This window comes from Lissotriton vulgaris, chromosome 2_2 (assembly GCF_964263255.1).
Source record: "Lissotriton vulgaris chromosome 2_2, aLisVul1.2, whole genome shotgun sequence".
NCBI lineage: Eukaryota > Metazoa > Chordata > Amphibia > Caudata > Salamandridae > Lissotriton > Lissotriton vulgaris.
Genome location: NC_141688.1, coordinates 213660733 through 213682960, shown reverse-complemented (window position 1 = coordinate 213682960; position 22228 = coordinate 213660733). Strand labels below are relative to the sequence as shown.

Sequence of the window (22228 nt, the reverse complement as noted above, 5' to 3'; positions counted from 1 at the left end):
CAAGACGTCCAGGAGGCGGTCTTGGCAGCCTTTAAGGGCTCTTTCCAATCCTTTTCTGGGGTCTCGCCCTAATTTAAACAAGAATTTGATAAGACTAGGATCTAGGTTGGGGGTTTGACAAACCCTGTCATCGATGGTAGGTCTGGGGGATTCAGACCTCATAGTATTCCTGGTGTTTCTGTCTAAAAGGTTTCTCAACCAACGAGAAACGAATTTAGAAACATGATCTTGCGGGAACCATTTAGAACTGTTGGGGTGAGAGATGTTCAGGGGGGAGAACATCTCCTCTCCGACAGGATTGAGAATAATATTCGGTTCCGGGTCAGGTTGGGAGTTAAAGTCATGGTGGACCTCATCCAGGTCGAAGACGAATTCGTCTGAAAGGTCTTTGGAGGCATTATCATCAAAGGAGGATGAGGAGGAGTCAAGACCAACATTCTTCCTTTTTTCGTTAGCACTATCCCAAAGTGTGTCGCGAGGGACACCATACACATTTGTGTCGCCATGGGCACCGATCAGGGTAGTGTCCCGAGGGACATCAGGTTCAAGTGGGGCGCGATGGCCACCCATCCAAAGCGAGGTGCTAAGACCTCCTGTACTGTGAGAGGCGCTAGGGCCCGCAGTGCTTTCGCAATGTTTGGTCTTTTTGGGTCTCTTACCGTGTAGGGGAGGATCCTGAGGATCACACGGTCTTTTGGAGAGCATAACTTCTTTAAGAGAAGACATCATACATGCTTTAATTTCCTGCTGAAGGAATTTTTTGAGGGAGTTGTCAAGGGGGGCCGGTGAACTAGCCGTGGCATTGTCGGAATCCATGTCAGACATGGTGTAGTAGGGTCAGAAGAGGGTATTAGCAGGTAGAGTAAGCAACTTCTCCTCTTTAACTTTTCCTTCCTCTATCACCTCCTTTTTTTTTTTTTTTTTTTTTTTGGGGTATTGTTTTTTTTTTTTTTTTTGGTTTGTAAGGGGTAAGTCTATTTATAAGGGACGTGTAAATCTAATCAGGGAATATATCACAGGGTAAAGGGGGGTTTAAGCATGAAAGGGCAGTTACAGAATGTAAGGGGAGTCAATCCGGTTTAAATAATGTAAGGGGAGTCAATCCGGTTTAAATACTGTTAATTAAAGAGCCTTGGGGGGATGTTTATGGAGTTTGTAGCACTAGCGCAATGTAGAAGTCTCTCCGGCGGCTGGAGCGGAGCAACTGGCAAAATTGCCGAGGAGTGCTCGAGCTCAGCCGCCGGGGAGAGGAAAGTCGCTTGGGAGGAAAGGCACGCAACGGGGGCGTTGCTAAGGTGCCTTCCTCCAAGCGGCGCTTGTTCCGGGAAACCGGAGAAAAGAAGCAAAGTAGTCGGGAAGGTGAAAGCGCTGAGAAAGGTCTCAGACGGGTGAGAGGCGAGCAGCGAAGGGGACGCTGCGGAAGGTGAAAGCGCTGAGAAAGGTCTCAGACGGGTGAGAGGCGGGCAGCGAAGGGGACGCTGCAGGGTCAGAGTGTGAAGCGAAGGACGACCATAAATTGGAAGTCCATGGAGGGGAGGGGGGGGGGGAGGTAGAACCAGCGCCACCCGGGTAACAATTCAATTAGCAAAACGACATTAGTCTATCCCCTCAATACAATATGAAAAGGGCATTAGATAAAGATATAAGCCCAAAATAGCTTAAACAATATAAGAAAAATTGCCATAAAATAGCGTATCAAGTAAAGATATGAGAGAGAAAGAAAGTAGTGACTTATCTGCTGGCGAGCCGCTTTTAAAAGAGGCAGATCATCTCCTAGATACATCCTTTGTTATGACTCTAGAACTTTATCCTTTGTGATGTAGTGCGGCTGTGTGAGTTGCTATTAAAGGATAATGCATAATGTAGCCTCCGGTCTTGTAATGAAATCAGGTATGCCACATCGCTTCCTTGGAGATGTTTCACTGATGTGTATTTTATTTTCCTAAGCCTGACCTCAAATATCTCACTGCATCGGTTTTCCAAACAGTGCATGTATATTATGAACGGGGTTCAGGTCTATGGGGAATCGAAATGCACTGCGTAAGCGCTTATGGCAGGGAAATGCACACTCAGCATTTTGTATTTCTGGACGGGAATGCTTTTACATGTGACTTTTTTATCAGGAAGTACAAACAGAAATAGCAAAAAAAGGTAAACCTTATTTTACTGGCGTTTCTAGCATGCTTTACTGTCTTTCTGATGTATGTTTTTTTCGGGTGTGATTAAGTTTTCATTTTTTACTTTGGGGAGCTGTTTATGGATTAAACTGGGTCGGATCTAAAACTCTATTTTTAGCTCACCTTTGAAAACAAATTTAGTTGCTACTTGAGTGATCCGTTGCTATTTAAAAAAAATGTAACATGCTCTTCGTTCAAACTGGTTTTATTTCTCAAGCACAGAGAGCTATTTTTCGTTTTAAGGGGACAATCCTTTTAGAATATAAAGCTCATGTTTCTGTGCTATGTTTGGTGACACTGATACAGGATGGTTTTTGCTTATCTTGTTGTAATAACAACCATTCTGACCCAGGTAGTTAAAACCCAGGGAGTGAGTAATGCCTAGCGGCCATTTTGGCTCCTCTTGCTAGACACCATCTTGCGTGGTAAGTGGTCTAGTGGTCACGGCAGAGTTGTGGACCACGGGACAAGATAATATTCAAAAGCAGACCCGTGGAACGGATGCACCGAAGGCATGCCAAAGACTAGCCCTACTGCACCCATCCATATTCGTTCCGTGGTCAGCGCTAGCCATGCTACCAGTTTTGGAACAGCTGATATCTATTGTCCTGAAATCCACTCTAAATGGCTCAAAGAATTAGGCCGGCCACTGAGTTGCAAAACCAAAGGAAATACTGGAAAGGTTATGGGTCCTCTTTCCTGCTCAAAATGTAAGCACTTTCTCAAATTAGAAACTAATACTTCTTATCGCATGAAGGGATATCATGGAATCTGGTCCCAGGGGTGGGCTCGTGAATGTACAGTCCCTCCTAAAACATACTGCAGAGATTTATAATCTGCTAGTTCATAAAGATTTAGACTGCAGGTTTATCACTGAAACCTGGCTAAATGACTCTTCTAAACTAGATATAGCTTTTTACATTTCAGATGGATATTCTGTTCACCACTGCAATAGAAATTGATTTAGTGGTGGTGGTCTCACGATTGTCTTCCTTGATTCTCTTCAGTGCTCTGTGAAAAGTCTTGACACTCTGGGAGGAGCAGATAACTTGGGGGTTTTGTTTCAGAATTTCGGAACATCATTCCATTTTTGGGGGAGTTTTACATAGAGCAAACTCGACTGAAAGTATCAGAGGCTTTACATGAGCCCTAGTTGCGTTACAGACGGGCATATTCATTTTGTTAGGCACAGGGAGATTAAGTGATTTGCCCAGAATAACAGGATGGTTGAGCATCCCTTCCGAGACTTGAACCTGGTTCTCCAGCTTCGAGCTTGAATGCTCTAGCCGTTAGGTCACATCCTCTCCTTCTCTGGTGTATTAATATATGATCCCCCAGGTCAACCGGAGAACGTCTGTGATTCACTAGTGGAAGCTCCTACTCCCCATTGGTTACAATACGCCAACCTCTCGATCCTGGTGACCTTAACTGTTATGTAGAGAAAGAATCTAGCACCAAGACCCTTCTCGGTAGGTTATCCATTCTTAAGTTTTCGTAGAAGACCTTTGGCACAATGTGGGACACCCCCGCGCCGCACGGCCACCAGCTGCTGCGTGTGCCCCTTGCCTGCCCTCTGCCTCGCTGCTGCCTCGTTGCCGGCTGCCTCCGCTGCTGTAGTTTTGTATTGTTTTGTTTTGTCGGTAATTTGTGCTTGTTGTTGATTTCACCGTGTTGTAGTTTTGCACTGTTTTGTCGGTAATTTGTGCTTGTTGGCGACTTTACCGTAGTGCCTGTGCTTTGTGTTCCTTCCTTGTTGTCCGCCTACCTCGCCGCCCTCCGCCCTCCCTTCCCGCCACCGCCGCTTTGCCCCGCCCCTCTTTCTTTTCTGTACCCTCCCCGCTCCCGCCTCCCAGCTGCTCCACCCACCCGCGCACTTGGCCTTAAATGGCGACCGTGCGAACGCGCAGCGGGCGCGCCGATTGTGCGCCGAAGGCGCGCCAAAGGTAAGCCCGTCTGCGCCCGTCCGCGACCGGATCGCGACCAGCGCCAGGACCCCTGGCCCACGAAGACCCCGACCGACCCGCCTGACATACTCCGCCACCACCCTCAACGCACTCAACACCGGCCGACTCCCAGAATGCCATCAAGCCACCCCACTACGCACCCACGGACCATTCAGCTGCCACACCTGCAAGTTCTCCTGCACCCGGACCAGCCTCGCACCAGCACCCGCCAAGTCGAACACCAGCAGCACCCACCTCAAGTGCATCCTGCTCAACACCCGCTCCGTCCACAGACACGCCATCGAACTCTGGAACCTTCTAGACGCCACAGCCCCTGACGTTGCCTTCCTCACGGAGACCTGGATGAACGCCTCTTCAGCTCCCGACATCGCCATCGCCATCCCCATCCCAGAGGGCTACAAGATCGTCCGGAGGGACCGAAACGCCAACCAGATGGGAGGAGGCATCGCCATCATCCACAGGAACACCATCCGTCTCACGACCAGCACCGACAACACCCTGACCAGCGCCGAACACCTGCATTTCCAGATCCACACCAACCCGAACACCACCCTCAGAGGCACCCTGACCTACCGACCCCCTGGACCACGCACACAATTCAGCGAGGACATCGCCGACTTCGTCAGCCCGCACGCCCTCCCCTCCGCCGACTACATCCTCCTGGGAGACCTCAACTTCCACCTGGAGAACAACAACGACCGCAACACCAGCACCCTGCTCGACAACCTCGCCAACCTTGGACTCAAGCAACTGGTGTCCACCCCCACCCACCTCGCCGGACACACACTCGACGCAGTCTTCTCTTCCTGCACAGACATCGACTTCAGCCACGCCACAGAGCTTCAATGGACGGACCACAGCTGCGTCCACTTCACCTTCAAGAAAACGACGACCCACCAACACCAGCATCAGACCGCCCGCAGAAGCTGGAACAAGATCACAGCAGACCAGCTCGCCACCTCCCTGAGCCAGCACCCTCCTGCCAGCTCAGCGAACCCCAGCCAGGCCGCCAACAACCTCACGAAGTGGATCAGCAACTGCGCGGACGAACTCGCCCCACTGAGGACCCCGCCTAGCAGACCCGGCAGCAAGAAGGCCCCATGGTTCACCGACGAACTCAAGAGCTCCAAGAAGAACTGCCGAGCCCTCGAGAAAGTCTGGAGAAGGGAACCTACACCGGACAACAGGACCTCCTTCAAACTTGCCACCCGGAAACACCACCAGCTGATCCGCGCCGCCAAGAAAACAGCATTCAAGGACCGGTTGGACAACAACGCACACAACTGCAAGGAACTCTTCAACATCGTGAAGGAGCTTTCCAACCCCAGCGCAGGAAACAACGACATCACCCCATCGCAAGACCTCTGCAACTCCCTCGCTTCTTACTTCCACAACAAGATCGCGGACATACACAACAGCTTCAACAACCAACCAACGCACACCATGGCCGAACAACCACCCCCCACCACCACCCTCCACGCCTGGACCCCGATCAGCACCGAAGACACCATCCGCACGATGAACTCCATCCACTCCGGATCTCCGACCGACCCCTGCCCTCACCACGTCTTCAACAAGGCCGACGCTGTCATCGCACCCCACCTGCGAGACATCATCAACACATCCTTCGACACCGCCACCTTCCCTGAGAGCTGGAAGCACGCGGAACTCAGCGCTCTACTCAAGAAACCAACAGCGGACCCCACCGACCTCAAGAACTACCGCCCCATCTCGCTCCTCCCGTTTCCAGCCAAAGTCATCGAGAAGACCGTCAACAAGCAGATGGCCGCCTTCCTCGAGACGAATGGATCCCTCGACCCCTCACAGTCCGGCTTCCGAGCCAATCACAGCACCGAGACCGCCCTCATTGCCGCCACCGATGACATCCGAGCCCTGATGGACAAGGGAGAAACAGCGGCCCTCATCCTCCTAGACCTCTCCGCGGCATTCGACACGGTCTGCCACCGCACCCTAGTACGGCGCCTCAGCAACATCGGAATCCAGGACAAGGCGCTGGAATGGATCGTCTCCTTCCTCGACGGAAGAACACAGAGAGTCCGCCTACCACCGTACAAGTCAGAGGCCTCCGAAGTCATCTGCGGCGTCCCTCAAGGATCATCTCTGAGCCCCACCCTCTTCAACGTCTACATGAGCCCCCTCGCGGCCATCGTACGCAAACACAACCTCAGCATAATCTCCTACGCCGACGACACCCAGCTGATCCTCTCCCTGACCAACGACCCCGCCGCCGCCAGAGCCAACCTTCACGAAGGGATGAAAGAGGTAGCCGAATGGATGACGACCAGCCGCCTGAAACTGAACTCGGACAAGACGGAGGTCCTCATCCTGGGCTCCTCACCCTCCGCCTGGGACGACTCCTGGTGGCCTCCCGCCCTGGGCACCGCACCCAAACCGACAGACCATGCACGCAACCTGGGCTTCATCCTGGACTCCTCCCTCTCCATGACCAGGCAAGTCAACAACGTCTCCTCGGCGTGCTTCAACATCCTACGCATGCTACGGAAGATCTTCTGGTGGATCCCCACCGAGACCAGGAAGACCGTCACCCAGGCCCTCGTCACCAGCCGACTGGACTACGGCAACGCCCTCTACGCCGGTACCACCGCCAAGCTCCAGAAGAGACTCCCGCGGATCCAGAACGCCTCAGCCAGACTCATCCTCGACATCCCTCGAACCAGCCACATCTCCGGACATCTGAGAGACCTTCACTGGCTCCCCGTCAACAAAAGAATCACCTTCCGCCTCCTCACCCACGCACACAAAGCCCTACACGACCAAGGACCGAGCTACCTCAACAGCCGAGTCAACTTCTACGCTCCCAAACGACACCTCCGATCAGCCAACCACGCCCTCGCCGCCGTCCCCCGCATCCGTAGAACGACTACTGGAGGAAGGTCCTTCTCCTACCTGGCCGCCAAGACCTGGAACTCCCTCCCGACCGACCTGCGCCTGACCCAGGACCACCTCTCCTTCAGGAAGAAGCTGAAGACCTGGCTGTTCGAGCAGTAGAGGCACTCCCCCCTCCCCCCCCCAGCGCCTTGAGACCCTACGGGTATGTAGCGCGCTCTATAAATGTCACTGATTGATTGACAATGTAGTCGGCAGGCCTTATCTTGAAATTACCTACTAAAAATAGCTCTAAGGCTATTGCGAACATTCCGCCCCTGGAGGGCAGAATTTTCTGATTAGTAAAATCACCTGCAAACGAGGGCCCAATCTGAGAGACAAACTTGTACATACCAGACCCAAGACTAAAATTGCACGTCCTGTTGGAACTCTTTGGGACATGCCAGCTGTCGAAGGACATCATCCTTGTGGCAGCTGTGCAGCGTGTCCTCAGACTTCCAGATCAATGAGCATAGACATTGGCAGTAATCGTCCATGGCAGCAGAGACGCTTTACTAATTGTAATAGCCAGAATTTAATCTACCTAATAACCTGCCCATGTCAGTTCAAATACGTTGGCATGACCACCAGGAAAGTAAGAGTAAGAATATCCGAACACAAGAGCACCATTCGGTATAAAAAATAAGCTACTCGTTTAACGAACCACTTTCTAGAAGTCGGCCATGGGCCCACTGAGTTCACCTGGACGGTTATTGAACAACCTTTGATTCCTGACCACATTGTAGATATTAGTAAAAATATTTTAAGCAAAGAACAAAAATGGGTCTACAAACTCAATACGGACAAGGCAGGTCTGAACGAGGAACTCCCATGGAGGTCCTTATGATGAAGTTCTCATTATATCTTGCTCAGATTACACTGTGAAAAATGACCCCCTATAGGTCTGTCCCTTTTTTGTAACTATGATAGGTTTATTGATGCTCAACCCCTATTTGAGTTCCTATTTATACACTGGACATTTTGGTTTAGCCTATGTTTATGACGCTGTTTGGGTACCGCCATTGTCTAAACAACTGACTCTTTCCCACCTCTGCGGGACTCACAATCCCTTGCTTGGCCATACATATTCCGAGTGAAGGTTCTATAATGGTGTAATTTCTGACCACATTGGCAATTTACAATTACCCACAAGTTCTGTTTTGATAAAAACTCTAGGCTGCATCAGAACTACGGTTCCCAACCTGCTTGGCGGGAACAAGCCCAGCCCTGGATGGGACACCCAGGCGGGTGGCTTGAAAAAACTGAATAAACTTGAAAAAATGGAATAAACTTGACTAACATTACCTTAAAATTTTCCAGATAGACCTCATGGTGTTATTCACTGTTATTCAATGTATATTTATACATAGTTATTGCTTCCCGCAGTTTTGATCCAACTGTTTACCACATGATACATTAGAACTACGTTTCCCTAGATGCTTTGCGATGACACGCGGAGCACAGCGTCACGCGATACGACACTATGACATCGCATTACAAAGATGGAGCCGCCTACCATTCAGGTACCTCCCTGAGAAGGCCCAGAGGGATGCCCGGATTACCGACGGTTAGGTGAGTTCACGAGCAGCCATGCCACCTTTACAGCGATTCAAGCCTTTCTTGCTGCTGGAGCAAATACGCGTAAAAAGATCCGTTCTTATTTTTGCGGGCTCCGCACAAAATTGTTAAGTTGATCTGTCATGATTGCCCGACAACTTTGCTCCAGAGTACATGAGCAATCTTAGAGTATACCTCGTTGGTCAGATCATTATTGGGAGGTAAGAGCCTCTGGCGAAGTGTTCGCAGTGGCCACTATGTCGGAGGGAAGGAAGCAGTGCTTTCCACTCTGTCAATATGGCTTATAGGGTGTAACCCTTAACAACAACCAGTACCTGCTAAAGGAGAACAGGGATATTTTACATATGAAATGTAATCGTTCACAAGCACATTGGAGTACATTTGGATGGGTCTAATTCCGGATCCTTCTTAGCTATAAACCATCAGATTTATTTGCACTCCTAAGCTAGAGTGATTGCAGCATAACGCTATACTTTATGACATCACGCTAAAAGCTTACCCCAGACCAGATGCATCTCACTCTATTTGACACCACTAGATACATCGGTGATTTTCAGAACCTTGATATTTTCCAGCTTTGACCATTTCCTACTTGTCTGTGCTTTTTGTTTTTATTAGAGCGGTGCTCTATCTACCTGAGCAGCAGCCAGGTGAGGCGTAGTACCTTCCTCCTACCTAGCAGGTAAGCGGATTAATGGGCTTCACTTTGAGCCTCAGATGTACATGCTATGACATCACTTGGGGTAAATAATATTTATACCTACAGTTAGTTATACTTGATTACCCTTGTTGACATTTACCTTTGTTTGTCTTCTGTTGTCTGTGTCTTTGTCTGATTTTACTACTTCTACACCCTGGACTTCCTTTAGTACCAAGGAGGACTTATATTTACCAAAGGACGTCCAGGTGACACCTATATCACGTAAAGTAAAACTTTTTTACTTACCTTGATTTTTACGCAGTAGCGAGATACGGTCCTGATGAAAGCAGCAGACACCCTGATGGGTCTATAGACTGCAGAAACATGTCGACCTTTATGATTTAAATAGTAGCTATTTGTTCAACCTACTATGTTCCTGCACTGGTTTTTAAACGTTGGAAACATGGGAGGTACCTAATAAATAATTTTCCTCCTTGTTCTCCAATTTTATAGTCTACACTTTATCTACACACTCACTGTCATTTTTTCCTTACACACTGCTCTCTAGTTATTAGTACACGTTCACCTTCCGCTAATCCTCAACGGTATGCAGACAAAATATCGATATTTAAATATCGATATACAATAATATCGAAGTTTAAATATCGAAGGGACATAATATAGACGGCAAGTAATATCGATAGATTTAATATCGATATTAGTAATATCGAAGTGTTAAATATCAATGTTAGTAATATCAATGTTAATAATTTCGATGTTACTGTTACTAATATCGATTTTTATATTATTTTTGTGTATATTATTATGTATTTATAATGTTTTTAATTTATTTTAATGTAATTTTTTATTTTAGTACTGTAACGGGTTGTGGGTTTATAGGGGAATAGGGTGGGAAGTAATTTAATTATGTTAAATTAATTATTTATTAGTAGGAATTATAAATTAATTTTAATTAATTGGTAATTATGTTTAATCAATTGGTAATTAGTTTTAAGTAATTGATTAATTGATAATTATGTTCTGTAGCGGGTTGTGGGTTTATAGGGGAATAGGGTGGGAAGTAATTTAATTATATTAAATTAATTATTATTAGTTGGAATTATAAATTAATTTTAATTAATTGGGAATCATTTTTAATTAATTGGTAATTAATTTTAATTAATTGATTAATTGATAATTATGTTCTGTAGCGGGTTGTGAGTTTATAGGGGAATAGGGTGGGAAGTAATTTAATTATGTTAATTTAATTATTAATTAGTTGGAATTATAAATAAATTTTAAATAATTGGTAATTATTTTTAATTATTTGGTAATTAATTTTAAATAATTGATTAATTGATAATTATGTTCTGTAGCGGGCTGTGAGTTAATAGGGGAATAGGGTGGGAATAGATTTAATTATGTTAAATTAATTATTAATTAGTAGGAATTATAAAATAATTTTATTTAATTGATAATTATTTTTAATTAATTGGTAATTTATTTTAAATAATTGATTATTGATAATTATGTTCTGTAGCGGGTTTTGGGTTTGTAGGGGAATAGGGTGGGAAGTAATTTAAACGTAATTAAGGGGAAAAAAATGTATGAATTGTTTTGTTAATTATATAATTGTTAATTATTTATTAATTGTTAATTAAATATTATTAAATTGTATTTTTAATAATTTTTTCATTTAAATATATTTTGCTAATCATGTTTTTAATAATTATGTATTGGTATTTGTAAATGGTTTATATTTATTTAATAGTTAAGTTTTTTCTTATTATTTAAAAAAATACATTTCTTTATAAGTATGTTATTTTTACCCCTACGCTATCCAACACTTTCCCTACTGTTGTACTCTCTGGAGTTGAAATAGTAATTGTTACCCCTACGCTATCCAACACTTTCCCTACTGTTGCACTCTCTGGAGTTGGAATAGTAATTGTTACCCCTACGATATCCAACACTTTGCCTACTGTTGCGCTCTCTGGAGTTGGAATAGTAATTTTTACGCCTATGCTATCCAACACTTTCCCTACTGTTGCACTCTCTGGAGTGGGAATAGTAATTGTTACCCCTACGCTATCCAACACTTTCCCTACTGTTGCACTCTCTGGAGTGGGAATAGTAATTGTTACCCCTACGCTATCCAACACTTTCCCTACTGTTGCACTCTCTGGAGTAGGAATAGTAATTTTTACCCCTACGCTATCCAACACTTTCCCTACTGTTGCACTCTCTCGAGTGGGAATAGTAATTTGTACCCGTACGCTATCCAAAATGTATTTAATTTTCTTTATTTGTTTTACATTTTTATTAATTGTTATTTATAATATTATTTGATGTATATACATTTATTTGTAATTTATTATATTTTCATTTATTTATAAGTTATTAAAATAATTTATTAGAGGTATTATTAATGAAGTATATACTATGTATTATATCTTTATTATTATTCGTTTTTATTACATTATTTATTAATTTTAAATATTATAATATATATTTAACTATGTTTATTAAATTTATCAGTATTATTTTGTTAATATTCCATGTTTTTAAATTAAAAAAACAATATTTTTAAAAAAACTATATTTTTGACATCGATATTATTTTTTCGATATTTTTGTACATACCTTGTTAGAGATAGGATCTCAATATTAATGTCATCGATATTTTTGTTGCAATATTCTGGTAGGTAAATATTTTTGTAGTCGATATTTTGTCATAGATTCTCCTCAACACACTGGGGCATCCATTCCAAAGTTCCTAAGTGGCTGCAAGAATACTCTCCTTGGTGTGAGGAGGCCCAGATGATAACAAGGGCGGTACCGTACGATAACTGATGGGTACTTTCATAGCATGAAGTACCTTGTTGTGCTTGAATCACATTTTTCTTGAATTTCTCTCAAATTTAGCTTGTTTAGACCCACAGTTACTCATTGTTTTTTATATTGTCTTTTTTGGGGGACGGATCTGTGCCTGGTTTAAAATTTCCCCTTGGACCCTCTTTCTATCGGTTTTTTCATTTGAATTTAAAAACATTTATATAGCGCACTTATACCATGCGGTTTCATGGCGCTTCAGATTGCGAGGGGATGGCAAACGAGGAGAGTTAGGCAGCAAAAACACGAGAGAAAAGGAAGGTTTTGAGGTTTTTCCTGAATTCAGTGTAGGAGGGTGTTGTGCGAAGTGCCGCGGGCAGGGAGTTCCAAAACACAGGGGCCAGAACAGAAAACTTGGTGCCGCCAGCCTTTTTCTTTTTGAATCGGGGAACAGTTAAGAGGGCCAGGTGGGAGGAGCGAAGTACTCTCCCTGGGGTGTAAGGCTTGATGGCCGAACAGATGAACTCTGGTGCTGTGCCCATTCTAGCCTGAAAGGTGAGGCACCCAAGCTTGAACAGGGCCCGCTCTTTCACCGGCAGCCAGTGCAGTGCCTGCAGTAAAGGGGTGGCCCGATGGTATTTAGGCAGGCCATAAATAAGTCGGGCCGCCTGGTTCTGCACTAGTTGCAGCCGGTGAATAGCGTAGGCGGGCGCACCATTGTAAATGATGTTGCCGTAATCGAGGCGCGACAACACCATCGCCAGCACTATGATCTTTAGAGCGGGGAGAGAAAAGAACCGAGAGATCTTCCTGATGGTTCTGAGGGAGAAGAAACAGGAGGAAACAACAGAACTAACCTGTGAGTGAACAGAAAGAGAGGGATTGAGAAAGATACCAAGGGTTTTGACTTTGGGGACCGGGAGTGGGGGAGCACCAAGTGGGGAGGGCCAGTGAGAAGGGGACCAGGGACTGCAACCACCTCCGGTCAAGACTAGTTCGGTCTTGTCCGGATTGAGTTTGAGGTGGTTGCAGTTCATCCAATCCTGAATGAACAGCATGACAGATTGGACATTCTGGAAGGATGAAGGGGAATGGGAAAGGTTGAAAATAAGCTGGAGGTCATCGGCGTAGTTGTACACCGTGACCTCGAGCTGCTGTAACATAAAAATGAGGGGGAAAATGTATAAGTTAAACAAAAGGGGGGAGAGTGAGGAACCCTGGGGGACCCCACACGTCACCTTGTGAGAGGCCGCAGTGAAACCGGTGAGATGGACAGCCTGAGCTCTGCCGCTTAAAAAGGACTCAAGCCAAGCGAAGGCTAGACCCTCTATGCCCGCCGCCTTGACACGGGTAAGTAAGGTGGAATGGTCCACCGTGTCAAAAGCGGCGGATAGATCTAAAAGAATGAGGGCCTGAGGGAGGTTGGTGTCAATGCCCTCGCGTAGGCTGTCCATAACTGAGACCACTACCCTTTCCGTGGAATGGAGGGGGCGAAAGCCCGCCTGCCGAGGGGAAAGGCAGTGGTTGGTTTCCACGTGGGAGCTCAGAGTGGCGGTGACGTGGGTTTCTAGAACCTTTCCCAGGTAGGGAAGGAGGGAGATAGGGCGATAGTTGGAAGGGGATGAAGGGTCCGCGCCAGCCTTTTTTAGAATGGGAATAACGGCTGCAAATTTGTGGGGGGCGGGTACCACTCCATTACTGAGAGAATCATTTAGAAGTGTGAGGGGTGGGGATGGGCATGTTAAAAAGATTTCTCTCAAGATGTGGGCGGGGGCGAAATCCAGGGGGGAACCTGATTTCACCCTGTGAAGCAGGGGGAAAAGCGTGGCTGTGGTCAAGGGGGGGATGGAGGTGAGTTTGGAAGAAGCAGGGGGGGGGGAGGGATTGGTGAAAGTGGGGGATGGGGGAGGGATGTTGGCCTTAATCTTTATCACCTTGTCCACAAAGAAGTCGTTAAGCGAGTCACAGAGAGATTGAGAGGGTGGAATAGAGGCCGAGACTCTGTTGGATGACGCGAGCTCGTGCACTGTGGCGAAAATTTCCTTCGACTGTGACTCTGCTGACAATATTCTATTGGAATAGAATAAGGTCTTGGCATCAAGGATGCTCTGCTTATATTCCTTGAGCACAGAGAGATAGATGGTTTTTAGAGAGGGACAGTAAGCTTTTCTCCATGCTCGTTCTGCCCTACGTGCGGCCAGCTTTTTCTCCTTAAGAGTGGGAGTGAACCACCGGTTGGCGGCGTGGGCTCGCTTGACCGTAATACGCCTAAGGGGGGCGAAGGCGTCGCCCGCTTGGGTCAACCAGTTGTTAATGGTGTCCAGTTGGACAGGGGCGGCGAGGCCTGAGAGGTCAGGGCTGGTGCTGGCTAGGGAAGAGCAGAAGGATGGCAAATCGACTTTGCCCCATTTTCTGGCCCATAGTAAATTCATAGTCACAGTTCATAGTAAAAACAAACTACACTCTAAGCCTAGGGGGAGGGGGGGGGGGGGGGTTTAAATGCCCTCGGACTCAGAGGGGCATTTGTTCACAGCAGCAAAGTCAAACACTGGAATGTTGATCTCCAGGCTTCTACCAGCTATTAGAAACCGGGAGCACTCTATTGTTTTCAATGGAGCTCCCAACATTCCAATGTTCTAATATACACTATAAATCCGGTACTCCTTTAGATCCCTGTCCATCGTTACGTCCTAGGAATGCTATTGACATCATAAACTCCAATCTGAATGCTGTTTTGCATATGTCCTGAAGCCTGTCCTCAGTGCTGGATATATGGACGCTTGCTATGGTTGGACACCTGCAAAAAATGCCAGCAGATGACCCTAATATCCTTTCCAATTACTGCCCGATTTCCCTGCTTCTTGCCTTAAAAATGCCTGAAAGGCTAGTTAACGCTCAATTGATGGAATATTTGGAAAGTTTTAAGCTCCTTTATCCTTTTCTATATGCGTTCTGACTGCCGAACTCAACTGAGTCAGCTCTCCTCGAAATGTCAGCGTCGATACAAAACACTCCTGATAACGCAATAATGCTGTTTTAAATCTCCTTGATTTGTCAGCAGATTTCAACACTGTCTCTCAAGATATACTACTACAGTACGACGCGGAGATTGGAATCCAAGGCATAGTTAGGTCCTAGTTTTAATCTTTCCTGATGAACAGAAAGCAGGATATTATAATGCATTATTTTACCTCAGTGGAACAAAGCTAAAATTCAGGCTTTCTCAAGGGTCCTCCCTCAGCCCCACTTTGTTTAATATTATATGACCCCGCTGAACTCACTTAAACAAAACGAAAATTCTTTTATTTGGAAAAAACAATTCCTTCTCTGCAATGGATTGATGGCTATACAGACTTGGTAGCCCAGCTCTGGCTGTGTCCGTGACAACAAATGTAGGGATCATATTTGGTAGTGATCTCTCTTGCTATCACCAATTTAGGACAGTGTTAGGAACTTGCTATTCCCTCATCATAACTCTTAAACAAAATTAGAGTTTGTCCGTCTTGCAGCTAGTACGACTGTATTGCATGCCCCAATCAACTGAACAATTGATTATTGTAATAGTCTTACATTTAGGTATCTCTAAATATTTTATCAAAAAATTGCAGGTTGTGCAAAATGCTACTATCCGTTTAGTGCTCAAATTATGCCCTACAAGCTCCACAGCCAAATGGCCTAGGACAGACACTTCATTAGTTGACTGTGCAAAAGTGGATCTCTGATGATGACGATGACTGTCAGAGCCTTCCATCAATCGGGACCCAAATATCTCTACAACCGTTTCACTCATTACAAAACTTACAGACTTCTGTGATCCACCAACACCAAACTTCTAGAGTTTTCTAATTTTACACTCAGAACTAGAGGTGGTAGTTCTTCTCCGTCCTGGGAGCAAAAGCTCGGAGTCAACTCTCTCTCTTTCTGAGACAACTGGAAAATGAGACAACCTTTGGAAAACATCTCTGAAGACTTGGTTCTTCTCTCTTCCCAAGGTGCTTCCTTGCTTTTGTTTGTAATGTGCATCAGGATGGTACTTATCCCTCTACAGATTAGTGCTCGATGCCCCTGTTGGCGTAATAGAGCGCTTAATAAATAGCCATGCATTCATACATAAACACGACTACAGTTCATATTAAGTATGTTACTTCCATCTCTGTCCTTTCATATTTTTCAACTATTTTTGTTTTTATACTATGCCTTCAACTTACAGTACTTCAAAGCAAATAGTACCTTTTTCTTATAATCATATTTTCCTGTGTTTTGCATTAAATCTGCAAAAGTTTCTACAAATGTTCTAAGCATGACTGACAGCAAATGTTCTGGTCTATTACAATTCAATATAATAGCTATAGCTTTTTTAATAAATAGTTATACTGGAAGCATATTGCTGCTGCTTTTAGTCAGCATATTTTTTTTAACTTCTTTTAATTCCTGTGTCATATGTTCGCAAAACAAGTAAAAAAGAATTGCAGCTGCCAAGACCAGACCTTTGACTTGTGTAGCATGGTAATAAATGATTAAGCACTGATATTGGGGTGCATATACTGGTAATCTGATAGAGACTTCTAGCTGCAGATTCCTTTATCTTTGAATTTCACCGGTGGTAGTCAGTTATCGTACTATGCAAACAAAACAGGTGATGGACCGACTGTGGATCAATGTCACACATTCACCCCAGTCCAAAGATCTGGGCCCAAATCCATCGTTTTTTTGCACTCCACACCACCCTGGGTTAGACAATGGTGATATGCAAATCAGCTCTGACCCTGTGCCCCATGGGAACAGTCCAGTCCGAACTACAAAAGCCATGTCCTTCCCAGAACGGAATCAAGCATCCGAGGACCGGACCGGCTTCGAGGTAACACCTCTCATCAGCCCGGCTAGCTTGACTCCAGTGGTGTGGAGTGCCTGGGACCCACATCTGAGCATCCCCAGCGCACTTATGGCGGAATTTGCAAACAAAACAGGTGATGGACCGAATGTGGATCAATGTCACACATTCATCCCAGTCCAAAGATCTGGGCCCAAATCCATCGTTTTTTTGCACTCCACACCACCCTGGGTTAGACAATGGCGATATGCAAATCAGCTCTGACCCTGTGCCCCATGGGAACAGTCCAGTCCGAACTACAAAAGCCATGTCCTTCCCAGAACGGAATCAAGCATCTGAGGACCGGACCGGTTTCGAGGTAACACCTCTCATCAGCCCGGCTAGCTTGACTCCAGTGGTGTGGAGTGCCTGGGACCCACGTCTGAGCATCCCCAGCGCACTTATGGCGGAATTTACAAACAAAACAGGTGGTGGACCGAATGTGGATCAATGTCACACATTCACCCCAGTCCAAAGATCTGGGCCCAAATCCATCGTTTTTTTGCACTCCACACCACCCTGGGTTAGACAATGGCGATATGCAAATCAGCTCTGACCCTGTGCCCCATGGGAACAGTCCAGTCCGAACTACCCAGAACGGAATCAAGCATCCGAGGACCGGACCGGTTTCGAGGTAACACCTCTCATCAGCCCGGCTAGCTTGACTCCAGTGGTGTGGAGTGCCTGGGACCCACGTCTGAGCATCCCCAGCGCACTTATGGCGGAATTTGCAAACAAAACAGGTGATGGACCGAATGTGGATCAATGTCACACATTCACCCAAGTCCAAAGATCTGGGCCCAAATCCATCGTTTTTTTGCACTCCACACCACCCTGGGTTAGACAATGGCGATATGCAAATCAGCTCTGACCCTGTGCCCCATGTGGCAGGGTATGCTCAGACGTGAGTCCCTTGCTCACTTTGCCACTGGATTCAAGCAAGCCGGGCTGAAGACGGCTGGAATGCCAGAAACCGGTCCTCGGAAGCTTGTTTCCGGTCCAGGGAAGACATGGCTTGGCAGTTCGGGCTGGACTGTTCCCATGAGGCACAGGGCCAGACTGATTTGCATATAGCCATGTCTGAACTGGGGTGGCAGAGTGGGCTAAAGAACGGTGATGGATTAAACCCAGATCTTTGACTGGGTGTGAGTGTTTGATTGATTCAGATGCTCCGTCCATCACCACCCCCTTTTTGTACCGCTTTTGGCTGCCATAAATGTGGCAGGGTATGCTCAGACGTGAGTCCCTTGCTCACTTTGCCACTGGATTCAAGCAAGCCGGGCTGAAGACGGCTGGAATACCAGAAACCGGTCCTCGGAAGCTTGTTTCCGGTCCAGGGAAGACATGGCTTGGCAGTTCGGGCTGGACTGTTCCCATGAGGCACAGGGCCAGACTGATTTGCATATAGCCATGTCTGAACTGGGGTGGCGGAGTGGGCTAAAGAACGGTGATGGATTAAACCTAGATCTTTGACTGGGTGTGAGTGTTTGATTGATTCAGATGCTCCGTCCATCACCACCCCCTTTTTGTACCAGTTATCGTACTAATGGCGCATTCTCTAAAGGTCCTGATTTCTCAGGACCATTGTTTGGGGGTTGGTACCATTGCTGACTAGAGGCGGCATTGTTAACTGGATAATGGAAGGAGCTACCAGTGTTTTGGACCAATTTACATATTTAAGGTTTTGTAACAACACAGAGGAATACTTTGGGAGACCTACACACACCACCAGCATCCATGGGCTACTTTTCTGAGTTTTCATATAGTGTGAGCTTGGCCCAGAGGCATCAGAGTATTCTAAAAGAGTGCCAGATTACATTACATAGGGTCAGGTTTTTTTTTTAAAACATGAGGATTAAGGGATTTAGAATATGTTGAGCCCACGGCAGGACTCATACCAGGCTCCCCAGAGCCAAGGTCAGCAGCTCAGATCATTAGACACATCTCTTGTCTTACATAGAGGGCAGCCTATGGTGTACATTTATTTTTCAGTATAATGCAGTATCAGAATATGGCCCTGCATTGGAATAGCCCATGGACGTCAACACTTACTGGAGCTTTGCTACCTTACTATGATATGTAGTAAGCATTTACCTGTTGGATGTGACTACAGGTACTAGACTGCTGAACACCTAGTGCTGGAATGTGCTCTATTTTACATCGAGTAAACCAGATCAGCTAATGCATGGCTACTACTATATCTTTATGATGTGTAGCGTTGTGTTACATGTAGATTAAATAGTATTTAAAAAAATGCAATGTTGAGTAGATGATGGGTGACATTCTGGAAAAGACTACCCATCAATGCCAATGACAGGCAATACAGGTTTCTGCACACGGACATAGTAAGGGGCCATGGGTCATAATGCAAGCATGATGAGAGATGGTAGTGCCTCCTAGCGACCCTTGACCCTTCTTAGGCAGGTTGCTTCCCACGTCGCACAGCACCACCTGTGTGTCCTGCACTTAGCCCCAGCTGCTGCTGCTGAGGAGAGTTCGAGGCACTCCTCCACCCGCAGACTACCACCTTCGCCTCACACCTGGTGGCCAGTGTTAGGCCGTAGGTTTGTTCTTCCTCTGTTCTGCTGTATTTGCATTGCCTCTGTTCTGCTGTACTTGCATTGCCTCTGTGTTATTTGTTTATTTTGTCTCTTTCACCCTTGTACTTTGGTATTTCTGTGCCATTTTGCCTTCTGTTTCCTTCTCCGTTCATGCCCCGTTTTCCCGCCGCTGCGTCCCCGCTCCCGCTCGCCCACTCGTACGCTCCCTCCTCCCAGCTGCCTCCTCCCTCCCACCTCCACTTCTGTTTCCTGGCTGCCATGAAGCGCGCCAAAGGCCTCTTCTCATGTCCGAACTGCAGCTTCACCAGTGTCCGAGCTGCCAACCCGCCCACCAGGACAGGACGCAAACACCTCAGATGCATACTACTGAACACCCGCTCCGCGGGTGTTCAGTAGTATATATATATATATATATATATATATATATATATATATATGGGGAGGAGCGTCATGTGCTGGAGCCATTTAAACAGGAAGGAACATTCGTGGAAAAGGACATGCTGCAATGCTGGGTGCTGAGGAAGGCGAGAGTTGCCGAAATGCATTCGCCGCCATTGCTGTAGCAAGTAATAAACGTGCCTACCTGTCCTGTATTCCCCTTGGCTTTCCGCGTTCTTCTTGGAGGGATGTTTGTGCGATATATATATATATATATATATATATATATATATATATATAGTAGTAAAAAAAAATATATATATATATATATATTCGGTATGTAGACGTCTTCGAACAGAAGACGATGCCAGACCCGTAGATAGTGCGAGAATATTTTAATTAAACACCCAACACCAGTCCGCCATATATATATATACACATACACACACATATATATATATTTTTATGTATTTATACTGAGTTTATACAGCGCCTGGTTACACTAGCCAGTGTGTCCCCGCGCTATTCAGTGGCCTAGGAAACCCCCCAGTACAGCTCAAAAACTAATGCAGTGCTGGGGGTCGCGTAGCTATATAAATATATATTTTCCAGCAGCAAACTTTAAAGAAAGTGCAATTTCTTTAAAGTTTGCTGCTGACGGGAATTGCACCCGTGTTCTTGAGCGCACCGGTTACAGACTGTTTGGTAAAGGATATATGTATATATATATATATATATATATATATATATATATATATATATATATATATATATATATATATATATATATATATATATATATATATATATATATATATATATACATATACATATATATATATATATATATATATATATATAGTATGTATAGTGCTGGTCTTACAAACTCGGCTTCCAAAGGCTCCAGCCTACAGGTGAAATGCCCGGTGGAATTAAAGACCTGTCCGGCTGTGCTCACACTTAACTCTGACATCACAAGAAAGTGTAGAGTTACTTACCTGGTTATAAAGTGCGCAGACGTGAAGTGCTGTATTTCCTGAGGCATTCTGCACTGCCATATTTGCTCCGTAAAACAGTAAGTGTTCCAAATGTTGATCGTGCCCATACCGGCAAGCCTGTAAAACATAAAATGAAACAGTGTGAGTTCATTTCACTAGAGTTTACACACTCATAAGGACTTTGCCTCTGGGGCTGCTCTTCCACAGCCAGCCTGCTGATTTTATCAAGAAGTGTTCCTTGCTTAAAACAGGTGGAAGCTAGGAAGGGCGGCCCTGAATGTGAAACACAACCTTAAACTGACTATATTCATTTGAGGCTTGGCTAAAGACTGTCTAGAACAGGTGAAAACCTTCGATCCATCTATTTGTTAGGGATATGACAGTTTGGAGACATTCTTAAGCCAGGAACAACGCTTTGCCAATCAGCTCAGGGTGTTAGGAGAGTACTGCCACTTAAGGTCTAGTCTGTTTCCACTCTCACAGCACCGAAACATTTCTCCAACTACTGTAATTTTCTACAGATTAACCACTTTATATTTTAAAATAGATATGATATTTTAAAAGTGCAAACCTACATACAGTATTTTGGAACAATTGTGTGGTAAGAATTCTGGGGCATAACACGTAAGATCAGAAGAAACATTACACGGTCAGTGGAACCGTAATTTCACGACAACTGCAGAGGTTCGGTGGCATTTACCGTGATGAGTACATGTTTGCCAGAGTTGGGCCATGTAAGTTACTCAAGCTTTTTGCAAACTCTGCATGGACTTCTATGTTTACCCTCAGTGATGTTTTGTATCCCAATGCTTTATATCATGTATGTCTGTATATATGTATGCATGTATTTAGATTTATAGATATCTAACTAAAAAATTAAGTCACAGGGTGCTTTACAATAAAATGGGGGACATAAAGGTACATTAAAGTAAGGAGGCGGAGTAGTGGAAAGATAAAGAGAGTAGAACTCAAGGCTTGTGTGGCCGTAAGAAAAGAGAGAAGGGTAGTGAAACAAAGAGTAGTGTTACGATTAATTGGCTACATCAGTGTTCTTACTTGTAATATGAAAACATTCAATGGCTTTTAGTCGAAAATGAAGAAGAAACATCATTTTCAATGCACGTGCCTAACTCAAAATTGTCTGTTACCAGCTACAGTTCTTTTTAAAGTGTAAACGTACCTAACATTTTTTACTTTCTCTCCACCTTTTGATATTGTTTACATATCAGAAATTCCCCCTTTTGACACCCATCAAATATGCGGAAAAACACCAGACCCACCGTGCAAGTATTCTAAAAATGCATTGATTATGAAATGTGATTTG

General features: G+C 45.3%; 1 protein-coding gene across 1 annotated transcript in view; it reads right to left on the bottom strand.

Moving 5' to 3' along the window:
* LOC147729256 (SH3 and multiple ankyrin repeat domains protein 2-like) overlaps positions 1 to 22228 on the bottom strand; it is a 2641300-nt gene that overhangs the window by 1152641 nt on the left and 1466431 nt on the right. Inside the window, exon 11 of the mRNA XM_086959557.1 lies at positions 20905 to 21021. Within this exon, the coding sequence (XP_086815683.1) occupies positions 20905 to 21021 (117 nt within the window). The remainder of the gene's footprint in view (positions 1 to 20904; positions 21022 to 22228) is intronic.